A 27649-nucleotide genomic window follows, 5' to 3' on the forward strand; every position below is an offset into this window, starting at 1 on the left:
ACAAGGAGAGGGCGCAGTGGAGGGGCTGCAGTCACCAGAGTGGCAGCTGGTCGTATGGGTACCTGGTGACTGGGGTGTCCGTGGGACACGGGGACACCATCGTCGTCCTGCCACAGCGCCGTCCCACAGATGCCCAGCCTGCGCCCACATGGCCCCTCATCCTGCTCAGCTGTGTGGGGCTGTGGGGACCCTTCCAGCTGTCTAGGGCTGCGGGGACCCCTCCTCAGCAGGTCTGAGCTCCGGGCACTCCTGGAATCACACATGTGCCCCGGCCTTGCCGCAGCCACACGGCTGTTCCTTTGCAGTGGAGGCCGTGGGGCTGGAATGGGGTCTGGGGGCTCAGGGTGCACTAATGGCCCCTCTCCCTCCCCAGACCGGAGCTTACAGCTGAGCCCATGGGAGAGCAGCATCGTGGACCGGCTGATGACGCCCACCCTGTCCTTCCTGGCGCGCAGCCGGAGTGCCGTGACGCTGGCTGGGAACGGCAAGGAGCAGGGTGAGCGCCCGGAGGGGACAGGGACACGCGGGGCCTGGCACAGACAGGGGACTGGGATGAGGGAGCCTGGGGCCAGCAGGGAGCTGGTGCTGACTCTGCCCTGACCGTGGCCGCTCCTCCCGCAGTGCCCGTGTGTCCCCGCTCGGCCTCCGCCAGCCCCCTCAGCCCCTGCCACAACCACCGGCTGCCACACCGGTGCTGGGAGCGGCGGAAGGCGGCCACCGCCAGCCCTGACGTGACGCCACGCCGCAGGACAGAGCCCTCGCCCGTGAGTGCCACCTCTGCAGGGACCCCGGGGGTCACGGGGGCTCAGCTCCCGGCTGAGCCCAGCACCCGGCGCTGACACGGTCTCTGTCTCTGTCTGTCCCTGCGTGGAGCAGAAGAAGAAGGAGAAGAAGGAGAAGGACCGGGAGAACGCCAAGGAGCGCAGCGCCCTGTCCCGCGAGCGCAGCCTCAAGAAGCGGCAGTCGCTGCCGGCAGCGCAGCCCCGGCTCCTGCCTGCGGCCGACAGCAGGTCAGGACCCCCCCACCGAAGCTGCCCGGCCCCCTGACCCCTGCCCGAGGGCTGCCCCAGCCCCAGTAACACCATCTCTTGTTCCATTTGCAGCCCGGGCCCCAAGAACCGTCCCTCATCGCCTGCCACCCCCAAGAATCGTCCTTCATCCCCTGCCACCCCCAAGAATCGTCCTTCATCCCCTGCCACCCCCAAGAACCGTCCCTCGTCCCCTGCCACACCCAGAGCCCGCCCAGCGTCCCCCAGCCCAGCCCTCGGCTCTCCCCACAAGCCCCCCCTGCCCCGCAGCGCCCACTCCTCCCCCAAAGTGCGGGCCAGGGCACGAGAGGAACGAGGGGAGCAGGAGGGCCCAGCAAAGGCTCGGGAGAGGAAGGAGGAGGAGCGGGGCCCGGCGCCCCCAGCCCTTCCCGAGCCCCCCAAGGTGCCCGTGGAGCCGGCAGCAGGTGGGTACGGGGGGCTGTGGGGTGGTGGGGCTGGGGGGAGCCAGAGCAGCCCTAACTCTGCCCGCCCCCTGCAGCCCCCCCAGCCCCCCCAGCCCCTGCAGCCCCTGGCCCCATGCCGGCCAGCCCCCCAGCCAGACCCCCCGCCGGCACCACGGACCGCGAGGAGGCCGCGCGGCTGCTGGCAGAGAAGCGGCGCCAGGCCCGGGAGCAGCGGGAGCGCGAGGAGCGGGAGCGCCGGGAGCAGGAGGAGCAGGAGAGGTGGGTGCTGCACCCCTGGCCCCGGCCCCGGCCCCCCTGCCGTGCTGAGGGCCCCCTTCCCGCAGGCGGGCGCAGGAGGAGCGGGCGGCCGAGGAGCAGAGCCGCAGGGAGGCCCTGGCACGGCGCAGGGACGAGGAGCGGCGGCTGCAGGAGGAGAGAGAGGCCCAGGAGAGAGCCCGGGCCGAGCGGGAGGAGACGGAGCGGCTGCAGAGACAGGTGGGGGGACAGGGTGGGGAGTGAGGGGCTGCGGGGGAAGGCAGGGATGAGGGATGAAGGTGGGGATGGAGGGGGAAGGCAGGGATGCTCTCCTCTGGTTCCTTCTCCAGTGGGATGCAGGGGTGAGGACCGGCCCAGCCCCTCGACGCCCAGGGTGGCAGCCTGTCCCCACTGTCCCTGCCCTGTCCCCATTGTCCCTGCCCTGTCCCCATTGTCCCTGCCCCATCACAGCCCTCCTTGCCCCACCTCACCCATCCCTGCCCTGCCCTGGCACAGAGGGAAGAGGCCGAGGCGAGGGCACGGGAAGAGGCCGAGCGGCAGCGCCTGGAAAGGGAGAAGCACTTCCAGCGTGAGGAGCAGGAGCGGCTGGAGAGGAAGAAGGTGAGGGCTGTGGGCACCCCTGGGTGCAGGGCACGGCAGGGCGTTCCCCGGAGGGGGTCCTGCCTGGCACCAGGGCCGCGTGTGACCCCTGTGTGTGCCCGCAGCGCCTGGAGGAGATCATGAAGAGGACACGCAAGTCAGACGCAGCAGATGCCAAGGTGGGGGCCTGTCCCCTGCCCCGAGGTGCTGGGGGCACGGGGGTCTGTGCAGAACCCCCCTGCTCGCAGCCCCCGCTGCCCCTCATGGTCCTGCTGTCCCTGCAGAAGAAGGAGGACAAGAAGGTGGTGAACGGCAAGGCGGCGGAGCAGGAGGATGCCCCAGGTGTGTGGGCACCTCGGGGTGCCGGGGGTCGTGCTCCCCCAGCCCTGCTGGGGCCCAGGCTGGGGCTGAGCAGGGCTCTGTGACCCCCCCCAGGCCGCGAGAAGCACCCGGGGCCGATCCCGAAGGCGGAGGAGCTCCCGGAGACGGAGCCGCCGAGCGCGGGGATGCCGGGGGGCACGAAGGGCCCGGCGGGCGAGGGGCTGCAGCCGAGGTGAGCGCGGGGCCGCCGGGGGGGCCGGGGGGCGGCGGGGCCCGGGTGACCCCAGCCCTCTGTCCCCCACAGCGCCAAGGAGGCGGCGGCCCTGGTGAACGGCGTGCAGGCCGGCAAGCACGAGAACGGCTTTGCGGGCACCGAGGGCCCCAAGGAGCTGCGGGACCTCCCGCACCACGGGGGCGGCCCCGGCAGCATCATCCCCTTCGGAGACAAGGAGCCCTTCCTCAAGCAGGCCGTGGTGAAGCCCCCGCAGGTGACAGGTGAGTGGCGGGAGGGCGGCGGGAGGGCAGCGGGACGCAGCTCTGTGCCCGCCCAGGGCTCACCCCGCGCTCTCCCTGCCCACAGAGGTGCTGTGAGGGCCCGGCTGACGCCCCACGGGGCCACCCCAAGTGCCCCGAGCCCACCCAGACCTGGAGCTGCCATCTCAGCGCGACCCTCGCTGCTCCCCCGGGGGGGCTGCGGGACCCCTCCGGCGGGGACGCCTGGCTCCTCTCTCTCTGTCCTCGTTTTTATTTCGTTTTGTTGGGTTTTTTATTTTTATTTTAAACATGCACCTTATCAGACTGACAGCCCTCACCCCCGCAGCCCACCGGAGCCGCCCCAGACGTGTGGTGTAACGATGTAGTTATTTAACTCGCTGGGTACAACGTCTGTGAATACTGTAAATAGAGCCGGCCGGGCGTGGGGATGCCCCGGGGGCAGCTCGAGGGGGAGGGGTCACAGCTCCCCATCCCCACGCGTGTTCTCTCCACGTGTCCGTGTGCCCGGTGCCCCCGGGCCCGGCCGGCACCACGCTGCTCTGTGCCCTTGTGACAGTGTTATTGCATCCAGACAACCTTTGCCAACAATAAAAGTGGACAATGCCCGTGTCGTGCCTCGCTGCGTCCGGGGAAGGGCAGGGTCGGGCTGAGCGCTCTCCGGGCCCCCGGCAGCAGCGGGGAGGGTTCGCCCCCATGCCCCGGGCTCGCCCCCAGCGCTGCCCACTCGCCAATGGCTTCGTCCTGAGACGGGGGGTTCTCGTCCCCGTGGCCCCAAACGCCCAGCAGAGCCCTGCACCCTCTGCACGTGGGACAAACCGGGAGCGCGGGGCCGGGCACAGAGAAGCCCAGGGACCCCCCCCAGTGGCGCAGGAGGCCGGGCCGGGCCGGGCCAGGCGGGGCATCCCCGGCACCGCCCCCGCCGCCATTTTCCACCCCCTCCCGGAAGCGCTCCTCCCTTCCCGGCGCGGCGGAGGCGGAAGTGGCGGCGGCGCGGGGTGCGCCGGGAATTGTAGTGCGGCGGGGCCGGCGGGCAGCGGAAGCGCTGAGCAGGCCGGACTACGGCTCCCGGCGGCCCCCGCGGCACGGGCAGCGCGCGCGCGCGCGGGCCGGAAGTGCGCGAGGCGGCGGCGGAGGGGGCGCCTGGCGCGGAGCGGCCGCGGTGGGGCCGGTGAGTGAGAGCGGCGGGAGCGGGGCCGGGACCGGGACCCTGCCCCGGGCTGGGGATCTGTGCGCTGGGGCCCTGCCCTGCCGCCACCGCGCTCCTCCCTTCCCTTTCCCCTTCGCGCCCGCCCTGCTCTGCGCCCCGCGCCCCGCCCGGGCCTCCCCGCGGCGCTGCCCCCCGAGCCCTCCCCGCGCCATCCCGGCCCCGCCGCGCCCCGGGCGGGGCTCGTTCGCAGGCCGTGGGGCCGGCCCGGCGCGGCCCCAGCCGTGCCTCGTGGCGGGGCCGGGCCCGGCCAGGCCTCGGCGCCTCCCCGTGCCCGTGGGGCCCGCCCGGGCTCGTCCCGGCGCCGCCCGCGCCCTGCTCCGGTCCCCTCTGCCCCATCCCCTGCCGGGACATCCCTGTTCTCCGCCCGCGCCCCGGAGGTTCCCCCGCGGTCCGGTCGCGCTGCCGAGGCTCGAGGGGGCCGGGCGGGCCCCGGGCCGGGTGTGCCGGTGTGCGGCTCCCGCAGGGTCACTCCCCGGCGCTCGGCACCGCCCGCCCCCGGTGCGGCGCGGGGGATTCGTGCCCTCCTTCCCCGCTCTGCATCGCCTTGTTGGAACGTGAAGTTTGGCAGAACTTCAGGTGATGTGGCAGCAGGGCCGCTGCGGTGGCTCAGACCCACGTGGGAGCCCTGAGCCTTGTTTCTCCCACGGCGATGAGAGGTTTTTTCCCCCCTCATTTTACTGATTTGGGGAAATAAACATGCCAGAGGCTTCTACAAGTATATTTCGAGCTCTGCACGAGGTGATCGTCACTGTAGTTCCTCCTGGGTGTTTGTGTGCCAGAAGGTGACGTGATAAGTCTGGAATAAGCAGTTCTCCATAGAATCAGAGGATGGTTTGGGCTGGAAGGGACTTTAAAGACCATCCAGTGCCACCCTGTGCCGTGGGCAGGGGCACCTCCCACCAGCCTTGGACACTTCCAGGGCTGGGGCGGCCACAGCTTCTCTGGGCAACCTGTGCCAGGGCCTGCCCACCCTCCCAGGGAAGGATTTCTCCCTAAACTCTGATCTAAAACTGCTCTCCTTGTGAACCATTCCCCGTGCCCTGCCCTGGGAGGTGAACTGCTGTTTGCCTGTGTGTGTGCAGCAGCTTCCCCGTGGGGTTGTTGGAGCTGGGAGCTCCCTGATTTCGGAATGTGCAGTGAGGTACCGAGTGCTGTGGCACCAGCACGGGTTTGCTCCCTGAAGTAAACAATGGGAAGATGTTCTGGGTTGTCTCGTGGCTGGTGGTGGGAGACAAGAGCTTTTATTGCTGCAAGGTCACACCAGGCTGCTCTTTGCTGAGAGCACAGACAATTTAACCATCCAGTTGCTCTCTGGAAGGGCTCCTGAGTGTTCCCTGCCAGGGAGAGCAAGGATAGATGCTCTGTCAGTGTTGGTGGGCTGTGACATTTTGGGTGGGCTCTCCCTGCCCTTTGTAGGTGCTGGGCTTGGCTGCCATAACTCAGCCAAGAGATGCTTTGAAGCTTCCCCTCTCAGGTTGCCTTGAGGGGAGTCCATTGTAGGGACAGAAAAACGAGTGTTGGGACACGGCAGGGCCTTGTCCTCGAGTGTCCCGAGGTTCCTCTGTGTCCTGCTCCAGCACTTCACAGCCTGCCTGGCACAGAGCAAGGAAAGGGCCCTCCCTGAGCTCCCTGTCTCTGGAAAATGTGATTGTGCTGTCAGTGCTTCAGGAGGTCATGTGTGGGAAGAGGTTTGCCTGTGTGCTGGGGTTTTAGAGCAGCCGTGTGCCCTGACCTCAACTTCACTGCTGTTCTCTGTCATGACAGCAAAGCTTTGTCCTTCAGAGCAGGCCAGGCCTGTGGGCTCAGGGTGAGGTGTTTGGGGCTGATGTGCCTCGGGAGAGCTGGTGAACACTCTTGGTCCTTCTCACATGGGTGCTGCTACTAGAAAACAAAAATGTTATGTGCATAAAACATCAGGATATAGAATAAGTGGTGATCCACGTCCGTCAGCAGATCTAAATTTGTTCTACCTGTTCCCTCTTTCTCTGCTGGAAAAGATACTGCCTTGGGAGGACTGGGGAATGCTGGGCAGGGCTGGAGGAGCCTGAGGATGCTTTTCATTGTAAGGCTGTGGTGGCCCCTGCTTGTATCCCTGAAAGAACAGTGCAGTTGTGCCACAAGTTTGAGTGGTTTTGAGCTCACCTGGCTTTGTCATCATGTAACGACAGATTTTGTGTTGGAACTCGGTAATTGTTTGAGCAGCCACGTAGACCTTGAACTTTTTCTCCAAATCTGGGAGAGTTTACAGCGTCCTGAGCTGTGTTCAGTGGCTGCACGTGCCAGGGCAGGACTGTGGGGTTCGGGTGGTGTGGTTTCCTCGGAGTTTCGGAGGTTCCTCGCCGAGGCAGGAATTTCAGGGTGTTCAGCCGTATAGTTCAGGCCGTGGGTACTGGAGAAGAAGGGTGGTGCTGGTTGCAGAAGCTGTTCTGGGTCCCTGGGGAGCTTGTGCCAGGGAATGGTGCGACAGGGACCAGTGGGCAGTGGGGCTGTGCTGCTGCACCTTGAGCTGCCCCCGCTCCTGGGCAGGCCTGGGAATGAGGCTTAAACTGCTCAGTGGGGTTCTGTAGCGAGTCCCAAGAGAGGAAGGTGTTTATTTGGCCCAGGAGCTCATCTGGTCCGTGTTCCTGCTGGAGCCAGGCCGAGGTGGTGCCTGGGAAGGAGCCGGTGCCATTTTGTTTCCGGATGACAGGCGGGGTGTGTGGGGCTGGAGTCTCCTGCCCTGAGGGAAACATCCCTCCCCTCTGCACAGGGAAACTGTGTTAGCAGAGGAGAGGGAGTCACTGCTGGCAGGTTGGAGAAGTTAAGAGTTCCTGCTTAATTTAGCCTTACCATGTCAGAGCTATGAATAGTGAAATCACGGGATCACGTTTCGTGCCAGCTGGGAATGGTGTTTGCGCTGCCTCACTCCATGGTAACCGGAACTGCCGGGCCACAGCAAAAAAGTTCAGATAATGGCTCACAGAGATGACACCCAGCCCTGCCTGGGGTCGTTTCCCACCCAAGGAAGGGTTTTCTGCCCGTACCCTTTCTGCTGTCACACATAAACGTACTTTGTGCCTCTCCCCGGTGTAGGAGAGCGAGGCCTCTGCTCAGCCCTGCTCATGGCTGCTGCTCTGTGATCCCAGAGCAAGTGCCCTGCTCACAATTCACCTCCACATTCGTCACCCAGCCATTTTTAGCCTGCCATGATTTACAGGGTGAGGTGGCTGCACAAACCCCGAAGAGCCCCCGCTGTGACCGAGGCGTGTGGGGCTCGCTCAGCCCCAGAGTCCTCCCACTGCTGCTCCACTCCCTCCTGCCTTCGGGGGACTGAAAGGAGGAAGGAAATCTGGGCAAGGAACCCCCCAGGCGTTCTGCTCTGGGATCACTAAAGGTGATGTGGGGTGTCAGGCTGGAGCTGTGTCCTCAGGGCAGTGAGGCTCAGCAGTAATGGTGTAACTGTAACCTGTGCCTCGATGGACACACGATACCAGGTGGGCATCGTAATTCACACCTACAACAATTACAGTGAGTGCTCCTGTGGGGCTCTGCATGAGCTTGGGTTCCTGACTTGAGGATGTGTCTGTGCACTATCTGATTAGACTGAATTATTTTGGCAGCCATTTTTTACCAGGAAACGGTGCTGGGGTGAATGTTCTTCTCTGTGCTGGTAAAATGTGAGGATTTCTTGGTATCTGTGTGGTTTAAATGTTATTTTCCCTTTTTTACTTAGGTGAGAGCTCAATTGCTTCTAAAAAAGCAGTGTTCAGAACCAGAATTGATAGGACACTTGTACAAGGTACGTGAACATAGCGTGGAAAATGCTGTTCAAATAAGCTTATTCCATGTGTCCAGCATTCCTGTGGACAGGCATTCCCTCTGTTCCCTCTGGAGTCTGGCAGAGTGTAGGGGTGGCCTGGTCTGGAGCCTTGTTCTCACAGTAACCCCACAATTTTTAAATTTGTTTTAAAAGAACTTTAAATGTTACACCAGGGCATGGAAATGCTTACACCTGATTTTTCAGCTTCTCTGTTCCCAGGTTGTGTAGGTTTGGAAGGAAAAAGCTGATAAAACAGGTTTTTCGCCTTTTTTTTTTTTTTTTCAAGTATAGATGTTTTTCTTCTGTGTGTAACAGAAGTTCCAGCTGCCCGACTTCTGTAAGAAAACCATCCAGATTTCTAATCAGCTTTTTCTTGGATTTGTTTCCTTGAGCTCCCTGTCACTAAACTGTCTGAATAACAACGTACGACTTTTTAAGCTCAAAGAGACATAAAATATTTTTTACTAAGTAGCCAGTTTCAGGATTAAAGTCACTGATTGGTGTTTGTAGCTGGTCAAAGTATTTGGAAAGGAGCTGTTCAGCACTGCAGTCTGCAGAATCAGTCCTTTCCAGAAGAACCTGTAAATATTCTTCCAACCATTCCATAGAACCTGCTTCTAATTATCCAAACCCAGGGCGGGAGTTCAGGATTAAACCTCTTTAGGGATTAGTTTAGTGGTGTGAAAACCCAAATGTACTTGAAGGAAAATCTTAATTTGAAAGCACAGAGACTAGAGAGAAACCGGAGCTGCTGCTGACAAACCTGGCAGAATAATCTGGGTGTTTTTCCCCAAAGCGTGTTTGGCCCATGTTAGAACACTCTGTTTTGGGGTTTTGGTCATTTTTTAGCAGTGTTGTCCAGGGCATTCTTTGCTGAAGAGGTTGGTAGGTGCAGTTGTAGCTTTAGTTAACTCGGGTCATGAATCTCCTGAAAACACACACCGGATCCCTGATGTAGGAAGAGAAATTGTTCTGCTTTTTGTTTCCCCAGTGAAATTCGACTGGAAATGACATTTTAATTTGCTCCCTCCTGGCTGGCAGTGGCAACTGTGCAGGTGGCTATCAAGAACATGCTTAAGGTTTGGTCTTGCACCAAAAATTAGCTGGAAAAGGAAGAATCCAGTAGGAAGTGAGGTGTTGGATTTCTGAGCTAACAAAGCTGGAGTGTGCTCTGCGCTCTGCCCTTACTGCTGCACTTCAGGGGCATGCAGAGAGCTGCAGCCCCTCATAAGCTCATTTCTGCTGTGATTGCTGTTGCCTCATTGTACAGAGCACACTTTGTAAGGTGTTGTGTGGGATAATTCTTTTTTTTTTTTTTTTTATTAGAATGAACTAATCTTGTTTGGGTTTTGGGGCTCGGGATTAGGAATTGTAGAGCTGGCTGAGGGAGAATTAATTTTTGTTGTTCCCTGGTAATGAAGGCTGTTGTGAGCAAACTAAGGAGCAGCTCAGCTGCTCGTCCCGAGCTTAATGTCTGTGCTGGAGAACACAAATGGATGCCAAGAGGCTCGGGCAGAAATGTGCTCTCTAATGAGGTGCCACCTCCTTTGCTTTGGGTCTGACAGCAAAGGAAACCTCCACAGCTTCGCTCCAAAGCTGAACAGAAAAGAACAAGCAAATTTAGGTTTTCCTGCCACAATCCCGTGGAGCTTTCTGCAAATGCTGTTACAAAATATTTAATATTTATGAGTTAAGTGTTTGTAAACACAGTGTGAGAAACTGAACCCGCTGGAAGGAGTTTCACGGTGCTGAGCTCAGGTCTGAGGTGCCTACACAAGCCACGTCACTTGTTTCCAGGTGTTTGGGGTTTGTGCTCGGTGTGGGGTAGACAGATCTGAACACAAATAAACAGCTGCTGTGGCTGGGAGGTCCCTGCTGTGTTTTTGCCTCCAAACTGTGGTGCTCCATGGTATGGAATTCTCGATGACACCTCGGGATGGAATGGTCTCGGCTGTAACTTCTGTCAGCGCTGGGCAGGGCTGTTCTGCTGCAGCAGCTGGGAAAGGGCTGAAATCCCGACCTGAAAGACTTAAAACAAAGGAGTGGAAGATGGAAAGAGCCATAAAATAACACAGGCCAGTTGGAAACAGGGAACAAATTCCTGGAAAAAAGGATTGTGACAACCAACAGTGTTCTTCTGTTAACCCATGACTTGGCACATGGAAATGTTCTTTGTGGTGTTCTGGAATAAGAAACTCCTGGACTTTGATTTGTGCTTCAGCAGAGAGTACTGAGCACATTCCCTACTTTTCTTTCCCACGTTTTCTGCTTTCCTTTCCCTGTCTGGAAGAAAGGTTTACTAGTCCCGCTTGTTTTGTGTTGTCTTGGTTCCTTTTTCTGTAGCAGTTCTCCAAGTACAAGAACGGTTTTCCTTTCTAAAGGGGAATCCAGCTCCTGCCCTGGATGACACCTCTGAGGGGGATTATGCCAAAACTTGGTGCTAATGGTGGTGTTTGCGAAATAGGTGAAGAAGCAAACAAAAACCAAGTGTTCTGTCACAAACCAAGAAAAAATGGGTATGGCAAACATGTAGATCTGATGAATGTTTTGGGTGCAGCAGGAGCTTAAGGCAACCAGACTCCTGTTCATCACTGGTGGAAAGCACAAAAAATGCACATACAAAGGTGTGTTTTCTTCTCATTTCAGGTTTTCTTCCTGATTTCATAACTGACAGCTCTGAGACTTGGAAAGCTGACTGAAGGAAGGGTGTGAGGGGTGAGCCTGCTCCAGCAGGTAGGCACTCAACAGAGAAGGTCTTCACAAGAGGTAAAACTGCTTGTCTTGGGATTTGGGGTAGACCTTCTTATATCCCTTCTGCCCTGGGTGTGCTGCAGGTTAAACCGCTGCTTGAATTCCGCTTTCATTCTTAGGGTTGCTGTGCAAAAAGTACAGAACAGGTTTAGAAGAAAAATCTCTGCCTCGTGTCTTGGAATGTTTGGGCCTGTCTTCCCAAATAGCTGCTAAATAGAAGGGAAAATGAGAACGGTTTAGTGAAATAACCTTGGATGTCCTGGAAGAAGTAGTACCTGCTTTTGTTTTTTTAGTGCTACATTGACTGATTTTTGGATTTACACCCTGTTGATTTTGGGGAGAAAAGGACTGCTCCCCCCAGATACCTTAACTGGCCAGGTTATTCAGTGTCACGCTGGTCTGAGTGTTAAACCCCATATTCTGCTCCACGTGTCCTCCTCCAACATTTGGTTTTTTGCTGGAGCGTTGCAGTGATTTCAGTCAGTGGCCACAGAAGTTCTTAACTATCATGACTGTTTAAATTCCAAAGCTGTGGGAGTGCACAGCAGTGAGAGGCTTTCAGTGGTGGCCTATTTTATTGCTGTGGAGCAGAGTTGAGCTGTGTTTTTGAGATCTGTCAGGAGGTAAAACATTAACTTTCCTGCCACTGTTTCCTGACAATGGTTTGTCTTCCGGGCAAAGTCCGCCGGGGTGCCTCAGTTGGGAGCATTTGTCCCTCTATTGTTTCCATCTCCCAGTGGTGTGCTGGATTGCCCTGAGGACTTAGGAATGGAGAAGGCAAAGAAGTGCTCCATACAGTTTGTTTTTATGGCAGATCAAGTTTCCAGCAAGGTAATGCCTTATCAGAACTTTGAAACTCAGCACACTCAGATCAGTAATTTGGGATGCGAGACTCCGCTCCTTGGGGAGACCTGCTGGATGGCTCAGAGCTGGAACTGCAGACCAGACAAACTGAAAAACAGTGCTGAAAACCCCTGGCAGTGTTTCCAGCAGGACATACCCTCCAGATGTGTGCAGTCACGCTTGTCTGCTGGGAGAGGGGACCTGGATCAGGCAGCAGGATCAGCCGTGTCCCTTCCCAGGCAGAGATGGGGCCAGGGCTGGGGATGGTGGCTCTGTAGCTGTGGGCAAGAAGGAAATGGGACTCTGGCAGAGCAGACTGTAAGGACAGATCTCCATAGTACTGTGTAAATGCTTCTGCTGCAGTTCTTGCTCAGGGCCAGACACGTTCTTCTGAGCTATGTGCCTTGGACACAACTCCCTGGGCAGGGGAAAAATGGGAATGGGAGGTTAGCAGCCTCCCAAACTGCTGTTCTCAGAGTTTGCCTTCGCTTCACTTACAGGCACCTCTTTATTTAAAAAGTGTATTTATAAAATCCCTTTTCTAAGAAGAGATCCTTTCAGAGCAGGGTTTCTCGCTGAACACATTTTATCTGGGTCAGTCACTCTTAGAACAACTAAATGTACATCACAATAAGTTTACAACCGCAGTTAACTCAGGGGAGCTGACCTGACTCCAGTGTTCAGTTTGTTTAACCTTTTCAGTGCCGACAGAGCACAGCAACACAGTTTCTGTTCCAGTAGGAGTTACCTCACGTGTTTGGAATGAATCAACATCAAAAGTGTTGGCAAAGATAAGAAGCCCTTCCAAGGCGTTTGGCACACGACGCACATACCGGGCTGGGAAGTGCTGGGAATCAAAGTGAAAGACAAAGACTCCTAAACAGCTCAAAGTGATACTCTTAAAATCTATTTTGGGGTCTTTTCAGGACTTCCTGGGAGTTACTGCAACATCTTCTGTGTCTTCCAGTAGTTCCTGTTACCCCTTATTCCTTCTGCTTCTTTCTCGTGTTGTGGTTTCCAGCGTTGCTTTGTTTTGACCAACAGAGTAGGAAGTGTTGCTGGTTCAACAGATGCATTCAGTAAATTAAAAGGAAATACTCATGACTGATCCTTTCAGACATTCTGTCCCTGTAAAATGACCAAGCACAAGAATGAACGTTGGTTCTCAGTGACAGTGCCTTTTGATTTCCATCCCTGGGGCGACTCATTGTTTCCTGATACAACAGGAACCATTAATTTCATTATTTTTTTCCTGCGTGCTTTCTGGTGTGGAATGTATTGTAGTACTGGAATTGATATGACATCTTCAGTATAGGGAAAGGGAAGAATGGGAACATGTAACGTGAGTTTTTAAAATGAAAGCCAACTTCCCGTTTCTGGAAAGTCTCATTTCTGGTGATGAACCACCACCCACTATCCCAGCAGTCACTCCTGGGCTGGGCATTGTGCTCTTCCTGGAAGTGCCCTGGCAGAAGTTGCAGTATTTGGTAACCATATATGTAATTTTGGAGAGTGAAGTGAAGGCATTGCAAGTCAGTCCTCTGGAATTTCCTTAAAATGGACATAACAGCAGCAGTACTTGATCAGTTGTGTTTATGCACCTGAATGCTTCTATTTTTAATCAGTGGGTGAAAAATAGATGAAGTTATACTTCCATAGTTCCTTTTCATTTCTGGGTCTTTTTCATTAAGTCATTTTGACTAAAAAGTTTTATGATAACTTATGCAATGCTCAATTAATGCAAATTTTGCTTGTTGATATAAGAGAGCAGCTGATGAGAGGGTGTAACTGAAATATTTGTGTGGTCAAACTATTCCCTGAATCATCTTTTAAGGGACTCTTTAATCTTTACCTGGATACATGCCTGAAAATAGCCCAGGTAATTCATAATTATGGCTATTTTGAGTCATTTAATGCTACAGTGTAATCTCTTCTGTCTCTGAATATTTGGAAGGACATCTGATTTATTTTGGCTGCAACAGAACTCCTCACTGGGTGATCTGTGCTGGTGACTGATCACAGCAACTGCAGCAGCAGAGAGGGCAGGGTTGGACCTGAGCAGAGCTGTGCAAATGGGGTCCTATTCCTCTATCTTGGAGTATCCGATTTTTTGTGATTCCTTCTGAAAGTTTAGATAAGAGTTTAGGGGGTGGGGTTTGGGGTTTTTTTAATGGTAAGCCTCTTTATTTCTTTCCTCTTCTTTAAAACAGTGGCAGCTGGCTGTACTGACAGTGATGTGACTGCAGGGAGTGAGATGGAATTTCACTTCCAGGGGCTGGTTTGCCTCCCCAAAGGTGGGATTGCATTAATGTGCTGCTTTTCACTGCCACATTCACGTCTGTGATTTCTCTGGGTTTAAAGCCTTTTATTCTTTTTGCAAATTTCCTCCTTAGACTGAAATAAGCCTTCTATTCTGAGCCCAGCAGCATTCATCTGTTCTCAGCAGGCACTTCAAACATTCCTATTTCCAGCTTATCAAGCTCCCTGTCCCTGGAATCTGTCAACCTGCCAGGAGGTGCCTGATCTCTGCTATCAGCCACATGCTTCATTTCTCAAATACCTCTATTTCCCTCTTTCCCTCAGGTGCACTGACAGGTGCTTGCAAAGATGTCCAAAACTAACAAATCCAAGTCTGGGTCCCGTTCTTCCCGCTCGAGGTCTGGCTCGAGGTCGCGCTCCCGTTCCTTCTCCAAGTCCCGCTCCCGTTCCCGCTCCGTCTCCCGCTCCAGGAAGCGCAGACTCAGGTGAGTGTGGGCAGCCCTGGAGCCAGAGGGTGGAACGGGGCTTTTCCTCCCTGTGCAGATGGTTTGTCACTTAACTCTTTTGCAGGGAGAGGCTTTGGTTAGATCCTGGGACAGATAACGCCCCGAGTCTCGGGCTGTTTCCTGCCAACCTGTGCTCTTGGGTGTTTCCAGTGACTTAGGGGAATAGCTTGTGAATAAATAAATAAATTAGGAGAACAAAATGTTTATTGTCAAGATATTTCTTTTGAGACCTTGGCTTTTTTTTGGGCTTTTAGTGTAATTGATCCCAGACTTGAGGGGCCTTTCCAGACATCACGTTTTCCTCCCTCCTCTAAAAATGAATTGAAACAGGTTTTAATGTCAGTTGAGACACTGCTGTGAAAGATGGGGACAGTTTCCCTTGCCCCTCCCCTCAACATGCAAGGGCCAGGTAACAGAAATGATCCTTCTGGAGGGATAAAGTAGATAAAGATAATTTTGCTGCAGTTAATTTTGTGAAATCATTAATGTGCTTAATAGTTGTTCTTTCCTCCCTGGATTGCTTCTGAGCAGACCAGTTAAAGGCCGGTGCCTTCCCTGGATCTCTGGTTTTTCCTTTCCTTTTGGCTCAGCGTTCTGTGCCTGGCAGAGCCGCTGCAGCTGGGCGGGGTGTGATGGTGTTCCACCGCTTTCCCTCTGCAATGAGTGACACGTATTCTGAAAACGCTGGGCTGGGAGCTCATGCAAGTGTTAACAGTTAGGGATTTTTAACGTGCAGAGGCTCTAATGAATGTGCAGTTGGAGAAAGAGTGACATGACAAAACTAAATTAGAGGCGGAGACTTCCCAGAGGCTTCCAAGCGAGTCCTTTCAGAAGGGAGCTGGAATGCTGGAAGATCCAGGCTCATTTGGGACTATCCTCTAGCTCTGAAGGAACTTTGGCAGTTGAAAACAAAGGCAACTCCTGCAAACATGATTGTCTCCTCTGTGCTGCTGCTGAAGCTACTTTTGCATTGTAAATAACTTCTTTAAAAAAAAAAAAAAAAAAAAAAAGCTTCAGAATGGAGGGGGTCAGCCCAGCCCAGCCCCCCTGCCTGGCCTTGGGATGTGCTCCGAGGTAGGTCTGGTGGGATCTCGCCATAAAAGTCCATTGTTGTGCACTTCAGGATGCACCACAAACTGTTTTACTCTTCCTTTAGTAGGTTTGCTGCTTCTTATATGTTACAATGCCATGTTGGAGTCTGCCTAATATTTCCTGCTTTCTCTATGACTTTATTTCTCATTTTTTGCCTCTTGTAAATGCTGGGGGTTTAGCCCTGGAGCAGTGCAGTGCCAGCAGCTCCGGGGGCTGGCAGAGCTGGGGGAATTATCACTTGTGGTGTTCCTTTTACTGTGTAACTTTTACTGTATTTTTTGAAAGAATTTTCTGGTAAATAGTCTCTGCTACTTTTGGAGTGAAATCTTCCTGCTGCAGCCTCTCTAAAACACTAGAACAGACTTTGGAAGCGGCGTGCAACAGGTCCCTGCTGATAATTGATCACAGATGCAGCACTTGTCTGAGAATTGAGCGTCTGTGTTCCTCGGGCCTTGGACTAGAGCTTGTTATAAGTGGTTCTTGCCTCCTGCCCCTCTGCTTTTCCTTCTGCTTCAATGAAGAAGTGTCTCAGATAAGTTTTCTGGTTGTTTAAAGGATGAAACATCTGTTAAAATGATCATTAAACTGTTTGCTAGCAGTGACTGAAATATGAATAAGAGTTTCCTGCTAAACCGTGAGCTGCTTGGTAGGAGGAGGAAATGAAAACAGAACTGAAATGCATCTCTGACTGCACCGTGTGCTAACGGGGCAGAGTTCTAACAGCAGGTGGTTCTCCCCTGGTTCTGGGGGTTTGGGGTGTGAGAGGCAGCACAGTCTGTGTGAGGAAGGCCACGTCCATCGGACCATGACCAAGGGCCAAAGCTCAGAATGTAAGGAGGGGCTCTGGAAATGGTTCCAATGAATGTCGCTGACTAAAATTCCATTTGGAAAAACCTCTTTTCTATTTCAGCTTCTCAGTTTGGACACTGTCTCTGTTTCACTAATGCAAATTGGCTAAAATCTGAGACTTTGAGCGGAAGTTTGTGCTCCCACCAGCTGGGAAATCCTTCCTGTAACTCTGGGATCTGAGCTACGGTGGGGCCTGCGGATGACACGACCGCCGCTCCAACAATTTAGTGGAAGAGAGTGTAGGGACAATTAGCCCCTAGTGCCTGGCCGCTGCAATCCGCGTTTTTCCAGGGTTTTGTGCTCTTGGATTGGGTTTCTGTGGATGCGGGCGGGGCAGCCACAGCTCCCCCTGGTGGTGTCAGCGCGTCCCACCATTGTCCCGCTCCTCGGAGCTCGGGGCTGTGCCTGGGGATGCAGCTTTGGGAGCTCAGAACCATATTTAAGTCACCTGACAAAGAAGTAGGGGTTCATCTTGATTATCAGAATTTTGAAGCACACGAGAAGTTGGGGCGCAGGAGGAAGATTTGGGATCTGTTCCAATAGCAGCAGCGTGATATGCATAAAAAACACTTCTTTGTGGATGAGGTATAAGATTGATCTGGAGCTGTAAGTGAATGGAAGTTTGAGATCTGTCACTTTTTCTGAAGCTGGATAGCACCACGTTCATCCCAGGAAAATGGAGAGCAACATGTGCTTGTATTACAGTCTCTGCAATGATCCTGGAGTCAAATATTTGACAGTATCACAGGTACAAGTCATTTCCAGGCTAGGTATTCATGGCAAAGTGAGTGAAATACCTCAGTCAGATAAGGGTAAACCGCAGAAATTACTTTTAGAATCCTAGAAATGAGCTTTTCAAATTTGTTTTTTGTGAGGCTTCAAACACAAGGTTGTGGCCAAGGGGAAATAAACTGTAAAAACAAACTAACACAAAAATATTTGTGTAACTTCTTCTCTTCTGTCAGTTCTAGGTCTCGTTCAAGGTCGTACTCTCCGTCTCACAACAGAGAAAGGAACCATCCCAGGGTCTACCAGAACCGGGATTTCCGGGGCCACAACCGGGGCTACCGCAGGCCCTATTATTTCCGCGGCCGCAACCGCGGGTTCTACCCCTGGAACCAGTACAACCGAGGAGGGTACGGCAACTACAGGTCCAACTGGCAGAACTACCGCCAGGCCTACAGCCCTCGCAGGGGCCGCTCGCGCTCCCGCTCGCCCAAGAGGAGGTCTCCGTCCCCGCGCTCCAGGAGCCACTCCAGGAATTCCGACAAGTCGTCCTCCGACCGCTCCAGGAGGTCTTCCTCTTCCCGCTCCTCCTCGAACCACAGCCGGGTTGAGTCTTCCAAGCGCAAATCTGGGAAGGAGAAGAAATCCTCCTCCAAGGACGCCCGGGCGTCCCAGGCCGCGGGGGAGAGCCAGGGAGACGAGTCCAAGGAGCAGCCGTTCTCGGGAGCGGGGGCTCCAGACGCCAAGGCGTCCGAGGGCTCCAAGCCGTGGCAGGATGCGAGCGGCTACGGCGCGGGCTCCGCGTCCCGGGGCTCGGTGTCGGAGCTGAGCCCGCGGGAGCACAGCCCTGCCCTCAAGAGCCCGCTGCAGTCCGTGGTGGTGCGGCGCCGCTCGCCCCGGCCCAGCCCCGTGCAGAAACAGAGCCCGCCGCGCTCCAGCCCGTCCCCCATGGGCTCTGCCGCCCAGAGCGGCTCCGGCTCCTTCCAGGGGGGCTCCCACCAGAGCCCCTTCGAGCACGGCTCGGCGGGATTGAGCCCCACCAGGAAGAGCCCGGTGTGCAAGAGCCCCACGCCGGTCAGCTCGCTGTACGGGGCCGCTCCCAAGGAGGAAGGCACGGCTCCCGGCGGAGGAGCCTTCTCCAAGAGGCAAGTGATGTGTTTCATGGTGATGGTTTGCTTTTTGTCGTAGTTTTGAGGAGCCAACTGCACGTGTGGGTGCTCTCTGGGAGCAGGGGGAGGGCTCTGGGGCAGGCTCCAGCTGTGGTGCCTGCTTCTGTCTAAACTCCAGAACAAAATACAGACCGAGCCCTGAGTTTGTGGGAACTTGGGATTGGTTTTCCAACTTGGATAGTTCTAAAGATTGTATATGTTCCCTGCAAAAGTATTCATAGCCCATGAATACTTGAAGATGTGCCCGAGGAGATTTCCTGGCAGCTGGAAGCTGCATTTCCCAAGTTATTTATGTGTCAGTAAAAGACATTTTTAGTGTTGCATTATGGAATTGCCTTAGATACCATAAATTAGAAGAAATTAATTAAATCCTACTGCATGTCCTGCTGCAAACAGCCCGAGGCAGGTGCAGCTGCAGCGCTTAAGCCTGTGTATGTGGGTAGGATGGGAAATTAAAGCACTAAGATTGTCCCTAAAATGAAGACATCCTTCCCTGCAGAAGGCATCTGCTTCTGTGATTCTCTTGGATAGTCCACTGCAGATTGTGCCTGAAGGTGATGCTTTGTTCTAAAAGATGGGGCACCATTCACAAGTGATTTCAGATCTTTATTATAATATGTTAGAGTTGTTTTGATCTGATTCTATATCAAGGATGTCTGAAATCTAAAAAGTAAAAAAAAAAAAACCTGTGACTATTGTTTGGGCTTTCCGAAGCGCTGAGCTGATGTCCATGGCTCTGTTTCTCAGAGCCAGGGTTTGCTTTGTGAACGCTTTAAAACTGTTGTGATGCTATAAACCACCTGAATTGTTCTCACCAGAAGTGTTTTATCTCTCCCAGCAGCACATTCTCCTCTGTTAACCTGTTTGCTTTTATTTGTATTTGCAGTCTGTCATGAAATATTTAGCTTACCTATGAAACTTGCATCCCAAATTTGAAGTAGCTTTTGAGGCTTTTATTTCCAGTGTGTTGTTTAAAGCAGAACAGCCCAGTTTGAAAGGTTTGATGTGTTGTTCTCCTGAACCAGGTTTGTAAGTAAATAAACAGAGTGGGTAAGATGTTCCTCTTTTCCTTCCAATGCATCCGTGGGTCAGCTGGGTTTGAGTTGTTCTTGAGCCTCATTTCATCAGTCCTGCATATCCATATCCTTGTGTATTTGCTGAATTTAGCGAGAACTAAAGTCTGAATCGGGGCTGAGTTTGACATTTGAACTATTTTAGGGCCTAGAGGCAGCTTTGTGTACATGCATAGCTTGGTGTTCTCTGAAGTTTGACTCTTTGAAGTGACTCCTTGACCCCGTTGATCTCTAATAAGTAAACTCCTGTAATGTTTTGTTATCAGGTATCTGGAAGAGCAGAAGGCTGAGAATGGGAAAGACAAAGACCAGAAAGTAACAAATGTTGAGAAAGAAAAAAGTAAAGAGAAAGGGAATTTCTCTGAGTTGGGATCAGGAGATGGAAAGGCAAAGTCTGACTCGTACGGCTCCAAAGCCGACTCGGAGAAGGGATACCGAGGCAGCCAGTCCCCCAAGCGCTACAAATTCCGGGATGACTTCGACAAGATTAAGGTCCCAGACTTCCACAAGGAAGGTCATTATGGCAAAGAGGAGACGGATGAGCAGGACAAGAAAGACAAGGGAAAAGGCCGGAAAGATTCGGAATTCGATGATGAGCCCAAATTTATGTCTAAAGTTGTGGCGACTTCAAGTAAAAATCAAGAAGAGGATAGGTCAGGAAAATGGGAAGGTGTGGTTTTCCTGCCACCTGGAAAGGAGAAGCAAAGGAAATCTGATGAAATGGAGGAGGAAAGCTATTCTGAAAGATCCAAAAAGGAAGAGAGAGCAGGATCTAAGAGAGCTGAACCTGGTCACAGGGGGTTTGTTCCTGAAAAGAATTTTAGAGTGACCACTTACAAATCAAGCCAGGAAAAAAGCTCTTCCCCCCCACCAAGGAAGCCTTCTGAGGGGAAGGAAAAGCCAGGTACCAAAGTGGAGGGGCTGACTCCTGGCAAATCCTCCTTTTCCATTACCCGTGAGGCCCAGGTGAACATTCGGATGGATTCCTTCGATGAGGATCTCGCACGGTAAGGATCTGCTGGCTTTTGAAAAGTCTCAGTAGTGATGTTTTTTCCTGTTTCTCTTCCTGAGATCCCCATGTGCTTGCCAAGTGTGAGGAAGGCTAAGCAATATTGCATCACAGTTTGTGGTCTTGGGAGGTAGAGCTTAACTTTTTCCTGACCTTTTCTATGACTGGATGTAAGATCAGTTCAGGATGTCAGTGCTTCTGCCTCCGGTTCTGTGCCATGCTGGGCTCTGGGAGGAGTCTCAGGTGGTTACTCAGTGGCTTCTGGCTGCCAGAAGCTGAGCTGTGCAGTGAAGTTACTCTGCTGGGTAAATTGATTTTCTGCGGTGTGTTTTACTGCTCTGACTCTCCACACACCATTACAGAGTAACAGTGACCTGAATTATCCCAGTAACCCCAGATCAGTGTGTTTGGGGGTGTTTAAGGAAGCTCCTGGCTCACACTGTGGAGTGTTCTCAGGTGCCTTCCCAGTCCTACATAAAGCATCGATCATCTTCCAACTCCTACAGCATTAATCACCTTGAACTGCTCCCCTTGAGCCCGCTCTTCTATTTCTTGTGCTCTGTTCTCTCCCCAGTCCCAGTGGCATACTGGCTCAGGAGCGCAAGCTGTGCCGGGACCTCGTGCACAGCAACAAGAAGGAGCAGGAGTTCCGTTCCATTTTCCACCACATCCAGTCGGCTCAGTCGCAGCGCAGCCCCTCGGAGCTGTTTGCTCAGCACATAGTGACCATAGTGCACCACGTAAGAGGTGGGTCAGGACTCCCTGTGTCCTCAGGGGAGGGTTCACTCCTCCCTTGTACAAATAATGGGGTTTGTGCACTCTGGTTAATGCTCAGAGTTGTTTTCCAGCAGATGTTTCAGAGGTGAGACCAACAGCCTGATCATGATCACCTTTATTTACATAAATACCTTTCTGCACAGGCAGAACTGTTCCTGTTTTTACCTGAGAAATACTCAGTCTGTGACTTAGAACTGTGTGTTCTGGTGAATTCGTGATTCCCTGGCACAAATGGTTCATTTCACTGAAACACTAAAGGTTGAAACTGGACTTTGTCAGCAGCATTAGAGCTCATCCCACGGCGCTTCACTGTCCTGCATCTGGGTCGGGCTTTGTCTTTTTACAGAACTGACACTAATGTTTTGGCACTTGTTTCCTCAACCCCCCCACAGAGCATCACTTTGGGTCCTCAACAATGACACTGAATGAACGCTTTACCAAATATCTAAAGAAAGGAATGGAACAAGATGCAGCTAAAAACAAAAAGAGCCCTGAAATCCACAGGTTGGTGCCGTTAGACACTGCCTTAACATTGCTGGGGTATTTCAGATTTCATTTTCTTAAACCCTGGAATAATTCCAGAATAATTCAAGTATATGTAAGTAGCTTCAGCCAAAAAAACTATGGGGAGTTTTAAATACCTTTGGAAATACTGGTCTGCTTTAAATGGCACTTGATCTAAAAACTTCAGATTCTTCTTACAAGTAAGGTTATATCTGTGTTTTGTTTGCTTTTAGGAGGATAGATATATCTCCCAGTACTTTTAGAAAACATGGATTCTCTCAAGAGGAATCGAAAAGCTCCAGAGATCCTGGCTTCAAGGTGAACTGTTTCTCTGATTAGTTTAATTCAACAAAATGAGTGCATTGGGCATGAACTTAACAGTGATGTTTTTGTTTAAATTACTCTCTACTTAAGTTTGTGTTTTTCTTTTAAGGATGGGCATAATTCTAAAAATGAACTACAAAGGGTTAATTTTTATTAAAAATGTATCAACAACCTTTGTGAAGTGGTTAGACTATGGTAAATGACCCCAAAGTCAATTGAGGTGAGCTTGAGAAAAAAGAGAGGATTTTTGGAACAAGTGCCCATGATGAGAGAAGAGACTTTTTGTGATATTTTTCTGCTTGTAAGTATGATTAACTCCATTGTTACGTGCAATATTGCCAACCATGTTTTCAAAGACATGCATGTCAAAAAGAGGAAAGTAAAACTAAATGCTGAGCTAAAGCAGATACACTATTAAGCAGATGATAAATTTTGTTCTAACAACTTACTGTACCATTTCTGTTGATTGCTGTTACTTTAACATTCAGCACTTGTCTTAGATCCAGAGCATTTGGGATTGAGTGTTTTAGCTTTGCTGAGTAGATGAATGTTAAGCCATTGCACTCACTGTAAACAATCATAAAAAAGGCTTAACGTAAAATGTTTGAGATTTTAACCTTTGTTTATTCACCTTCATACATATTTACATTGAAGAGATTTTAACCAGTCCTGCTGAAACCTTACTTGTTTCATATTTGTTTTCGATTTTTTCCAAACACACTTGTGGCTTGACATGGACGATGGTGAGATGGATTTGATGGGCCTGAACTCTGAGCATCAGCTTGGCAGAGTGTGTTATAAACGTGGTTTCCAAACAGCTCGCCAGCCCTCCGTGAAACAGACGTGCCCTCCCAACCCCAAATAGTGTTTGCTGTGCCACATAAGGGAGCTGCTGCCGATTTTGTCACTTATCTGTCATCCACCGTGTTGGGAGCAGTTTTATTCTCAGAGTAGAAATTAAAGCTCTTTGCCTGGGGAAAGTAGAAGAGCAAAATACCAAAACAAAATGCCTGCTCTCACTCCTGCGTTATTTGACATATTTATTTAAACAAAAAAGTGGTTAGAAACTCATGTAAGTAAAAAATTTAACAGCTAGAGAATTACTAATCCTTTTGTATTTAATTGAAGACGATTAATGTGATGTTATGTTGCATATCAAGTCGTGCAGTTCCCAGGATGAGTGTTGTGTAAATGCAGTAGCAATGGCTGAGGCTGGGTGTTGTTACCAACATATGGTGTAAGGCTTCCCACAGCCCTCCTGCTGCTTGTCAGAACCACAGCCACTGCCAGTTTGGGCAGGCAGCAGAGTCTCACCCAGGTACCACAGGGCTCAGAGGAGACACAGGGAACACAACTGCTCATTTCCCAGAGAAGCTTCTAATCCGTTCCTGAAGTACCCATTTAAATACAGCTCAGAGCAAGCACTGCCAGGTGGTTTTTATGTTTGTTTTTAATTAGCAATGTAAATTTATTTTTAATTTTTCATGCAGCTGGTGGGTTTTTTTTGCTCTGTGAAACACCAGCTTGCCTTAGCAGACTTGCCAGGGCTGTGTGGAGCAGCTGTCACACGGTGCCTCCAGCCCAGGGGGAGGAGCTGTAAATCTCCCTGACAGACGTAGTGAAACCTCCCTGTCCATGGGATGTTTGCCCTTCTCACAGACCCCCTGGATGCTGCGTTTCAGTGGCCTCCCTCTCCCGCCCCTTGGATCAGTAATTGCAGTTTTGGGTTATCTCCAAGCAGCAACCAGCTTGTATTTCTCCTGAAGTACCACTTCCAGGTCTGGGATCCACGGGCTCTTGGGCAGCTCTGCCACGCTGTAGTGGTGATACATAATCAGCTGGATGGGATTCCCAAGTTGTTCCCATCTCTCCCTGGCTGTGGTGTACAATAAGTGCCAGCTTCCATGTCTCTCCCTCCCCTGTTCCAGGCTGTTTATTCTAATGCTGTTTAAAGAGGAAAATAAAAGTTTAAAAAACAGTGATCTTAAGTGTAGGAAATTTGAATTCTGACAGATGAAAAGTTAAATTTTATAATAGTGCGTTATTGTACGTCTTAAAATGGAATATTGATTAGAGTTCAGTTAAGCTCCAGTTCTCCACAAGTCTGTGCAGTCAGTAGCAAAGTAAATGGTGCTGAGCTGGGGCACTGCAGACCTTGCGTTCAACTGTGCCCTCTCCCCTGCCTTTGTAGGCTGAAGGGAAATATAAGGACGACCCTGTTGATCTGCGCCTTGATATTGAACGCCGTAAAAAACATAAGGAAAGAGATCTTAAACGGGATAAATCCAGGGAGTCGGTGGACTCGAGAGATTCAAGTCACTCAAGGGAAAGATCAACTGAGAAAACGGAGAAAAGTCACAAAGGCTCAAAGAAAAAGTATGTAGGAAACCCAGTAGCCATTTCCTTCTGCCTCATGTCTCTGCTGCTCAGGTGGGAGATGACAGCGCGTGCACACAGTTGTACCCAGGGCTGTGCACCTGGGACATAACTGCTCCAGTGGCCTGAGTTACCCCTCGTCACTGGATCTGTCTGAAACACTAAGTAACTGTAAAAGGTAAATGGGAAGGCTCCATGTGTCAGGATGGGTGAGTCACTTTTCCTTCTTGTTCCTGTTGTGTCAGAACAGCCACGTTGCAATGACTTGGCTTCGATGTTAATTTAATAATTCTCTGTTAGCCTAATTTTCCATTAACTAGAACTCTGGATGCATGCTTAGCTCAGAGCAGATGGTGTGAACACCTTAGGAAGGAGCAACAAGTTCCTTCTGGAGAGCACTTGGGCCCTGTGTTAGAACATGAGCTCTTCCTATGGCTTTTCCTCTTGTGGTGGCATTGATAAGGGAGTGATGAGGCAGTGGTTCTGTATCAGATGGGCCACAGCTGAGTTCCTAACCCTGTTGGTGTCCCCCTCCCTGCATTTCCCATCACTGAAACAGGAAACACCGACGGGTGCGTGAGAGATCCAGGTCCAGTTCGTCGTCCTCGTGGTCCTCTCACTCAGTCAAAGCAGAGGAGTATCCTGAGGAGACTGAGGAGAGGGAGGAGAGCTCCACAGGCTTCGACAAGTCCCGGCTGGGGACTAAGGAATTCACTGGCCCAAATGAGAGAGGAAGAGCAAGAGGGACCTTTGTAAGTGTTCTCCACCCCCTGACCCGAGGGTTGATTGCCAAAGTGGGCAGGAATTGGGCCCTTAGTGTGTTGCTCCTTCAGTTAAAGCTGCCCTGGAGGAGAACCCCCCAGGCAGTGTCTGGTTGTGGGTGATGAGCCCCCAGTGGGATTGCTGTGGGTACAGGGCACAGACCAGGCTGCTGGGGATGTGCTGTGGGCAGGGAACTCCAAGCCTGGGAGGTTGTGTGTGTTGGTGATGGCTGAGCAGCCCGATGGGCACACGATGTGCCTGAGTGCGTTTGGGGTTTGACCACCCCAGGGACTGACGAGGGCTCAGCCACGCTGGTGTTTGCAATGCCCGTGCCTTGGGTACAGAGGGGTCTCACCTGCTGGTTGTGTCTGCCAGGTGCTTTCTGGGATGCCCTGGAAATGCCTCCATGTGATCTTCAGCAGCTTTATAGGAACTGAGATGTGCTGCGTGATCGGATGAGCTGAAAACCCCAAAATGTGCAGTCCTCTTGCTTTAATGATAGAGGCGTTTTGGATGATCAGAGAAGGGATGCTGGATCTCCAGGAAGCCCTGGAACGTGGCTGGGATGGGAGGGCACTGCTCTGGAACCTTACTATTTTTGTGCTCTGTGTTGCTGTTGCAGCAGTTCAGAGCTCGAGGGAGAGGATGGGGCAGAGGCAACTTCTCAGGCAACAACAACAGCAACAGCGGCGGCAACAACGACTTCCAGAAGCGCAGCAGAGAGGAGGAGTGGGACCCCGAGTACACACCCAAGAGCAAGAAGTACTACCTGGTACGTACCTGGTGCTGAAACATCTGTGTGCTCCAGGTGTGTCTGGTCTCAGATGCTTTCGAGGTGAAAGCACCGGCTGACCTTAACCCACCAGCGAAGGCTCCGGGTGACACGTCCCAGGAAGCTGCTGGCTCTGCCTAAGGAGAGCTCGTTCCTGCTCCTTGTAGAGTGGATTCCACCCAGTGTGTCGCACAGGGCAGTGGGAGACAGGTGCCAGGGTGGTGCCAGCCTGTCTCACCCGCTGTCCTGTCTCACCCTGCAGCACGACGACCGCGAGGGCGAGGCCGCGGACAAGTGGGTGAGCCGGGGCCGCGGCCGCGGCGCCTTCCCCCGGGGCCGGGGCCGCTTCATGTTCCGCAAGTCCAGCACCAGCCCCAAGTGGGCTCACGACAAGTTCAGTGGGGAGGAAGGGGAGATCGAGGACGACGAAAGCGGGACGGAGAACCGGGAGGAGAAGGACAACCTGCAGACGGCGGCCGAGTAGCCGCGGGGCCCGCGTGGCTCCGGGAGCCCCGGCGGGAGGGGGGATCGGGCTGGTGCTGCGGTGCCAGGGGGATCCCCGGGGGCTGAGCAGGGCCCTGGAGAGGAGCTCGGAAGCGATCCCGACGTTAGTGAACCGCATTGCCAGAGTTCAGCCTCCCCAGGCGCGGGCTGGGACTGACTGACCCATCATTTATGCTCGGATCCACTCCTGGAGTTTCTCTTCCCAAAGACTTCCCCTCTGGACTGGATACGATCTCAAGCACTGGGTGAGATCCTGGATTTTCCCTTCTCTGTGACCTTATGGACGGTCGGTTATTTTTTGGTAACGGGCGTTGAGGACGATGTGGTTTCGGTTTGTGCCCACCTGACCCCACCAGTCCCGACCTTTGTTTCTCTTTTCTAATTTGACCCAGTGACGGTCGGGGTTCGCTCACCCGCTCAAATTTTCCTCCCCTATTGTGTATTCAGTTTTCTAAATTCATACTCTGCTTATTTTAGGCCTTTACGTATGTAGCAACATCAATTCAAGGATAATTTTGGAAACTATTTTTGGTTCTTATAAATAAGAAAACAATGAAGCATGTGAGTAAACATCTGAATATTCACTTGTTGGGACCAAACTGCTATGATTTTTTTTTTTAAAACTTTTTTTTATGTAACAGTTGAGTTTAGGGCCTTTTAAAAATTATTGTTTTCCTTTTATGTTGGAAGTTAACAAAATTAGCATGGTTTAAAAGAGAAAAAAAGAATACACCCTACTTCTGGCCACTGTTTGTGTTCACTGTTAGGCCTGGTGTGTGCTGGACCCCAAACTGCTTGTAGCATTTGTGTCTCCTCCCTGCAGCTGGTTGTGACCCGAGTGCCCTTTCCAAGATGACAGTTTTCTAAGGAACTTCCGAATTCTACTTGGGGAAAAATATAAATGGAGATGAGAATTTTTCAATATTTTTTATTAATCTTTTTATAAAACCAAAAGGCAGATCCCTCCTGAGCTGATTGAGGACAGCCCTTAGGATGTGTTTCTTTTTATCTTCTACTTTAAAAGTCTTCTGGAGCAGTTTGCAGATGGTTCCCGGCCGGGTTTGAGCCTGGGCGGGGAGGCACAGCCGTGCCCGCGCTCCCCTGTCCCCCTCCCCAGGATTGCTGTGCTGTTCCCCACACACCAGCTAGAGTTTGGTTTGTTTTGACTTGAACAGTTCCTGTTTAGCAAAGCCCCGAAGTTTGTTTATGCAAATAAAATACAATAAAATACGTAGTAGGTGTAA

General features: G+C 52.4%; 2 protein-coding genes across 6 annotated transcripts in view; both read left to right on the top strand.

Moving 5' to 3' along the window:
* The window catches only part of MAP7D1 (MAP7 domain containing 1), a 15982-nt gene extending 12274 nt beyond the window's left edge, over window positions 1–3708 (top strand). The window contains exons 7-18 of the mRNA XM_027900009.1: window positions 374–496; window positions 622–764; window positions 877–1010; window positions 1104–1453; window positions 1537–1711; window positions 1777–1927; window positions 2204–2308; window positions 2413–2466; window positions 2572–2629; window positions 2723–2840; window positions 2913–3103; window positions 3189–3708. Of these exons, the coding sequence (XP_027755810.1) occupies window positions 374–496; window positions 622–764; window positions 877–1010; window positions 1104–1453; window positions 1537–1711; window positions 1777–1927; window positions 2204–2308; window positions 2413–2466; window positions 2572–2629; window positions 2723–2840; window positions 2913–3103; window positions 3189–3199 (1613 nt within the window). The 3' untranslated portion in view covers window positions 3200–3708. The remainder of the gene's footprint in view (window positions 1–373; window positions 497–621; window positions 765–876; window positions 1011–1103; window positions 1454–1536; window positions 1712–1776; window positions 1928–2203; window positions 2309–2412; window positions 2467–2571; window positions 2630–2722; window positions 2841–2912; window positions 3104–3188) is intronic.
* Window positions 3709–4219: 511 nt separating this feature from the next.
* THRAP3 (thyroid hormone receptor associated protein 3) lies at window positions 4220–27649 on the top strand. 5 transcript variants are annotated; one of them, XM_027899992.1, is made up of 13 exons: window positions 4220–4271; window positions 8023–8088; window positions 10756–10875; window positions 14287–14447; window positions 17375–18280; window positions 19644–20384; window positions 20961–21133; window positions 21556–21667; window positions 21901–21985; window positions 24183–24367; window positions 24927–25119; window positions 25752–25901; window positions 26164–27649. In XM_027899992.1, exons 4-13 carry the CDS (start codon window positions 14311–14313, stop codon window positions 26383–26385), a joined length of 2904 nt encoding a protein of 967 aa, XP_027755793.1. In that variant the 5' UTR covers window positions 4220–4271; window positions 8023–8088; window positions 10756–10875; window positions 14287–14310; the 3' UTR covers window positions 26386–27649. The 5 variants fall into 5 exon arrangements, with proteins under 5 accessions (XP_027755793.1, XP_027755792.1, XP_027755796.1 ...); XM_027899991.1 differs by having other exon boundaries at window positions 10756–10842; XM_027899995.1 differs by having other exon boundaries at window positions 10756–10842; window positions 25755–25901.

This window comes from Empidonax traillii, unplaced genomic scaffold (assembly GCF_003031625.1).
Source record: "Empidonax traillii isolate 1590-97213 ecotype Southwest subspecies unplaced genomic scaffold, ASM303162v1 scaffold700:size438121, whole genome shotgun sequence".
Lineage (NCBI taxonomy): Eukaryota > Metazoa > Chordata > Aves > Passeriformes > Tyrannidae > Empidonax > Empidonax traillii.

Bases quoted from the DNA above. Each gene is read 5' to 3' on its own strand.
- THRAP3 (XM_027899992.1), top strand. From the start codon at position 14,311: ATGTCCAAAACTAACAAATCCAAGTCTGGGTCCCGTTCTTCCCGCTCG. The intron at 14,448-17,374 runs GTGAGTGTGGGC...CTCTTCTGTCAG, and splicing joins TCCAGGAAGCGCAGACTCAG to TTCTAGGTCTCGTTCAAGGT. The intron at 21,668-21,900 runs GTTGGTGCCGTT...GTTTGCTTTTAG, and splicing joins AAGAGCCCTGAAATCCACAG to GAGGATAGATATATCTCCCA.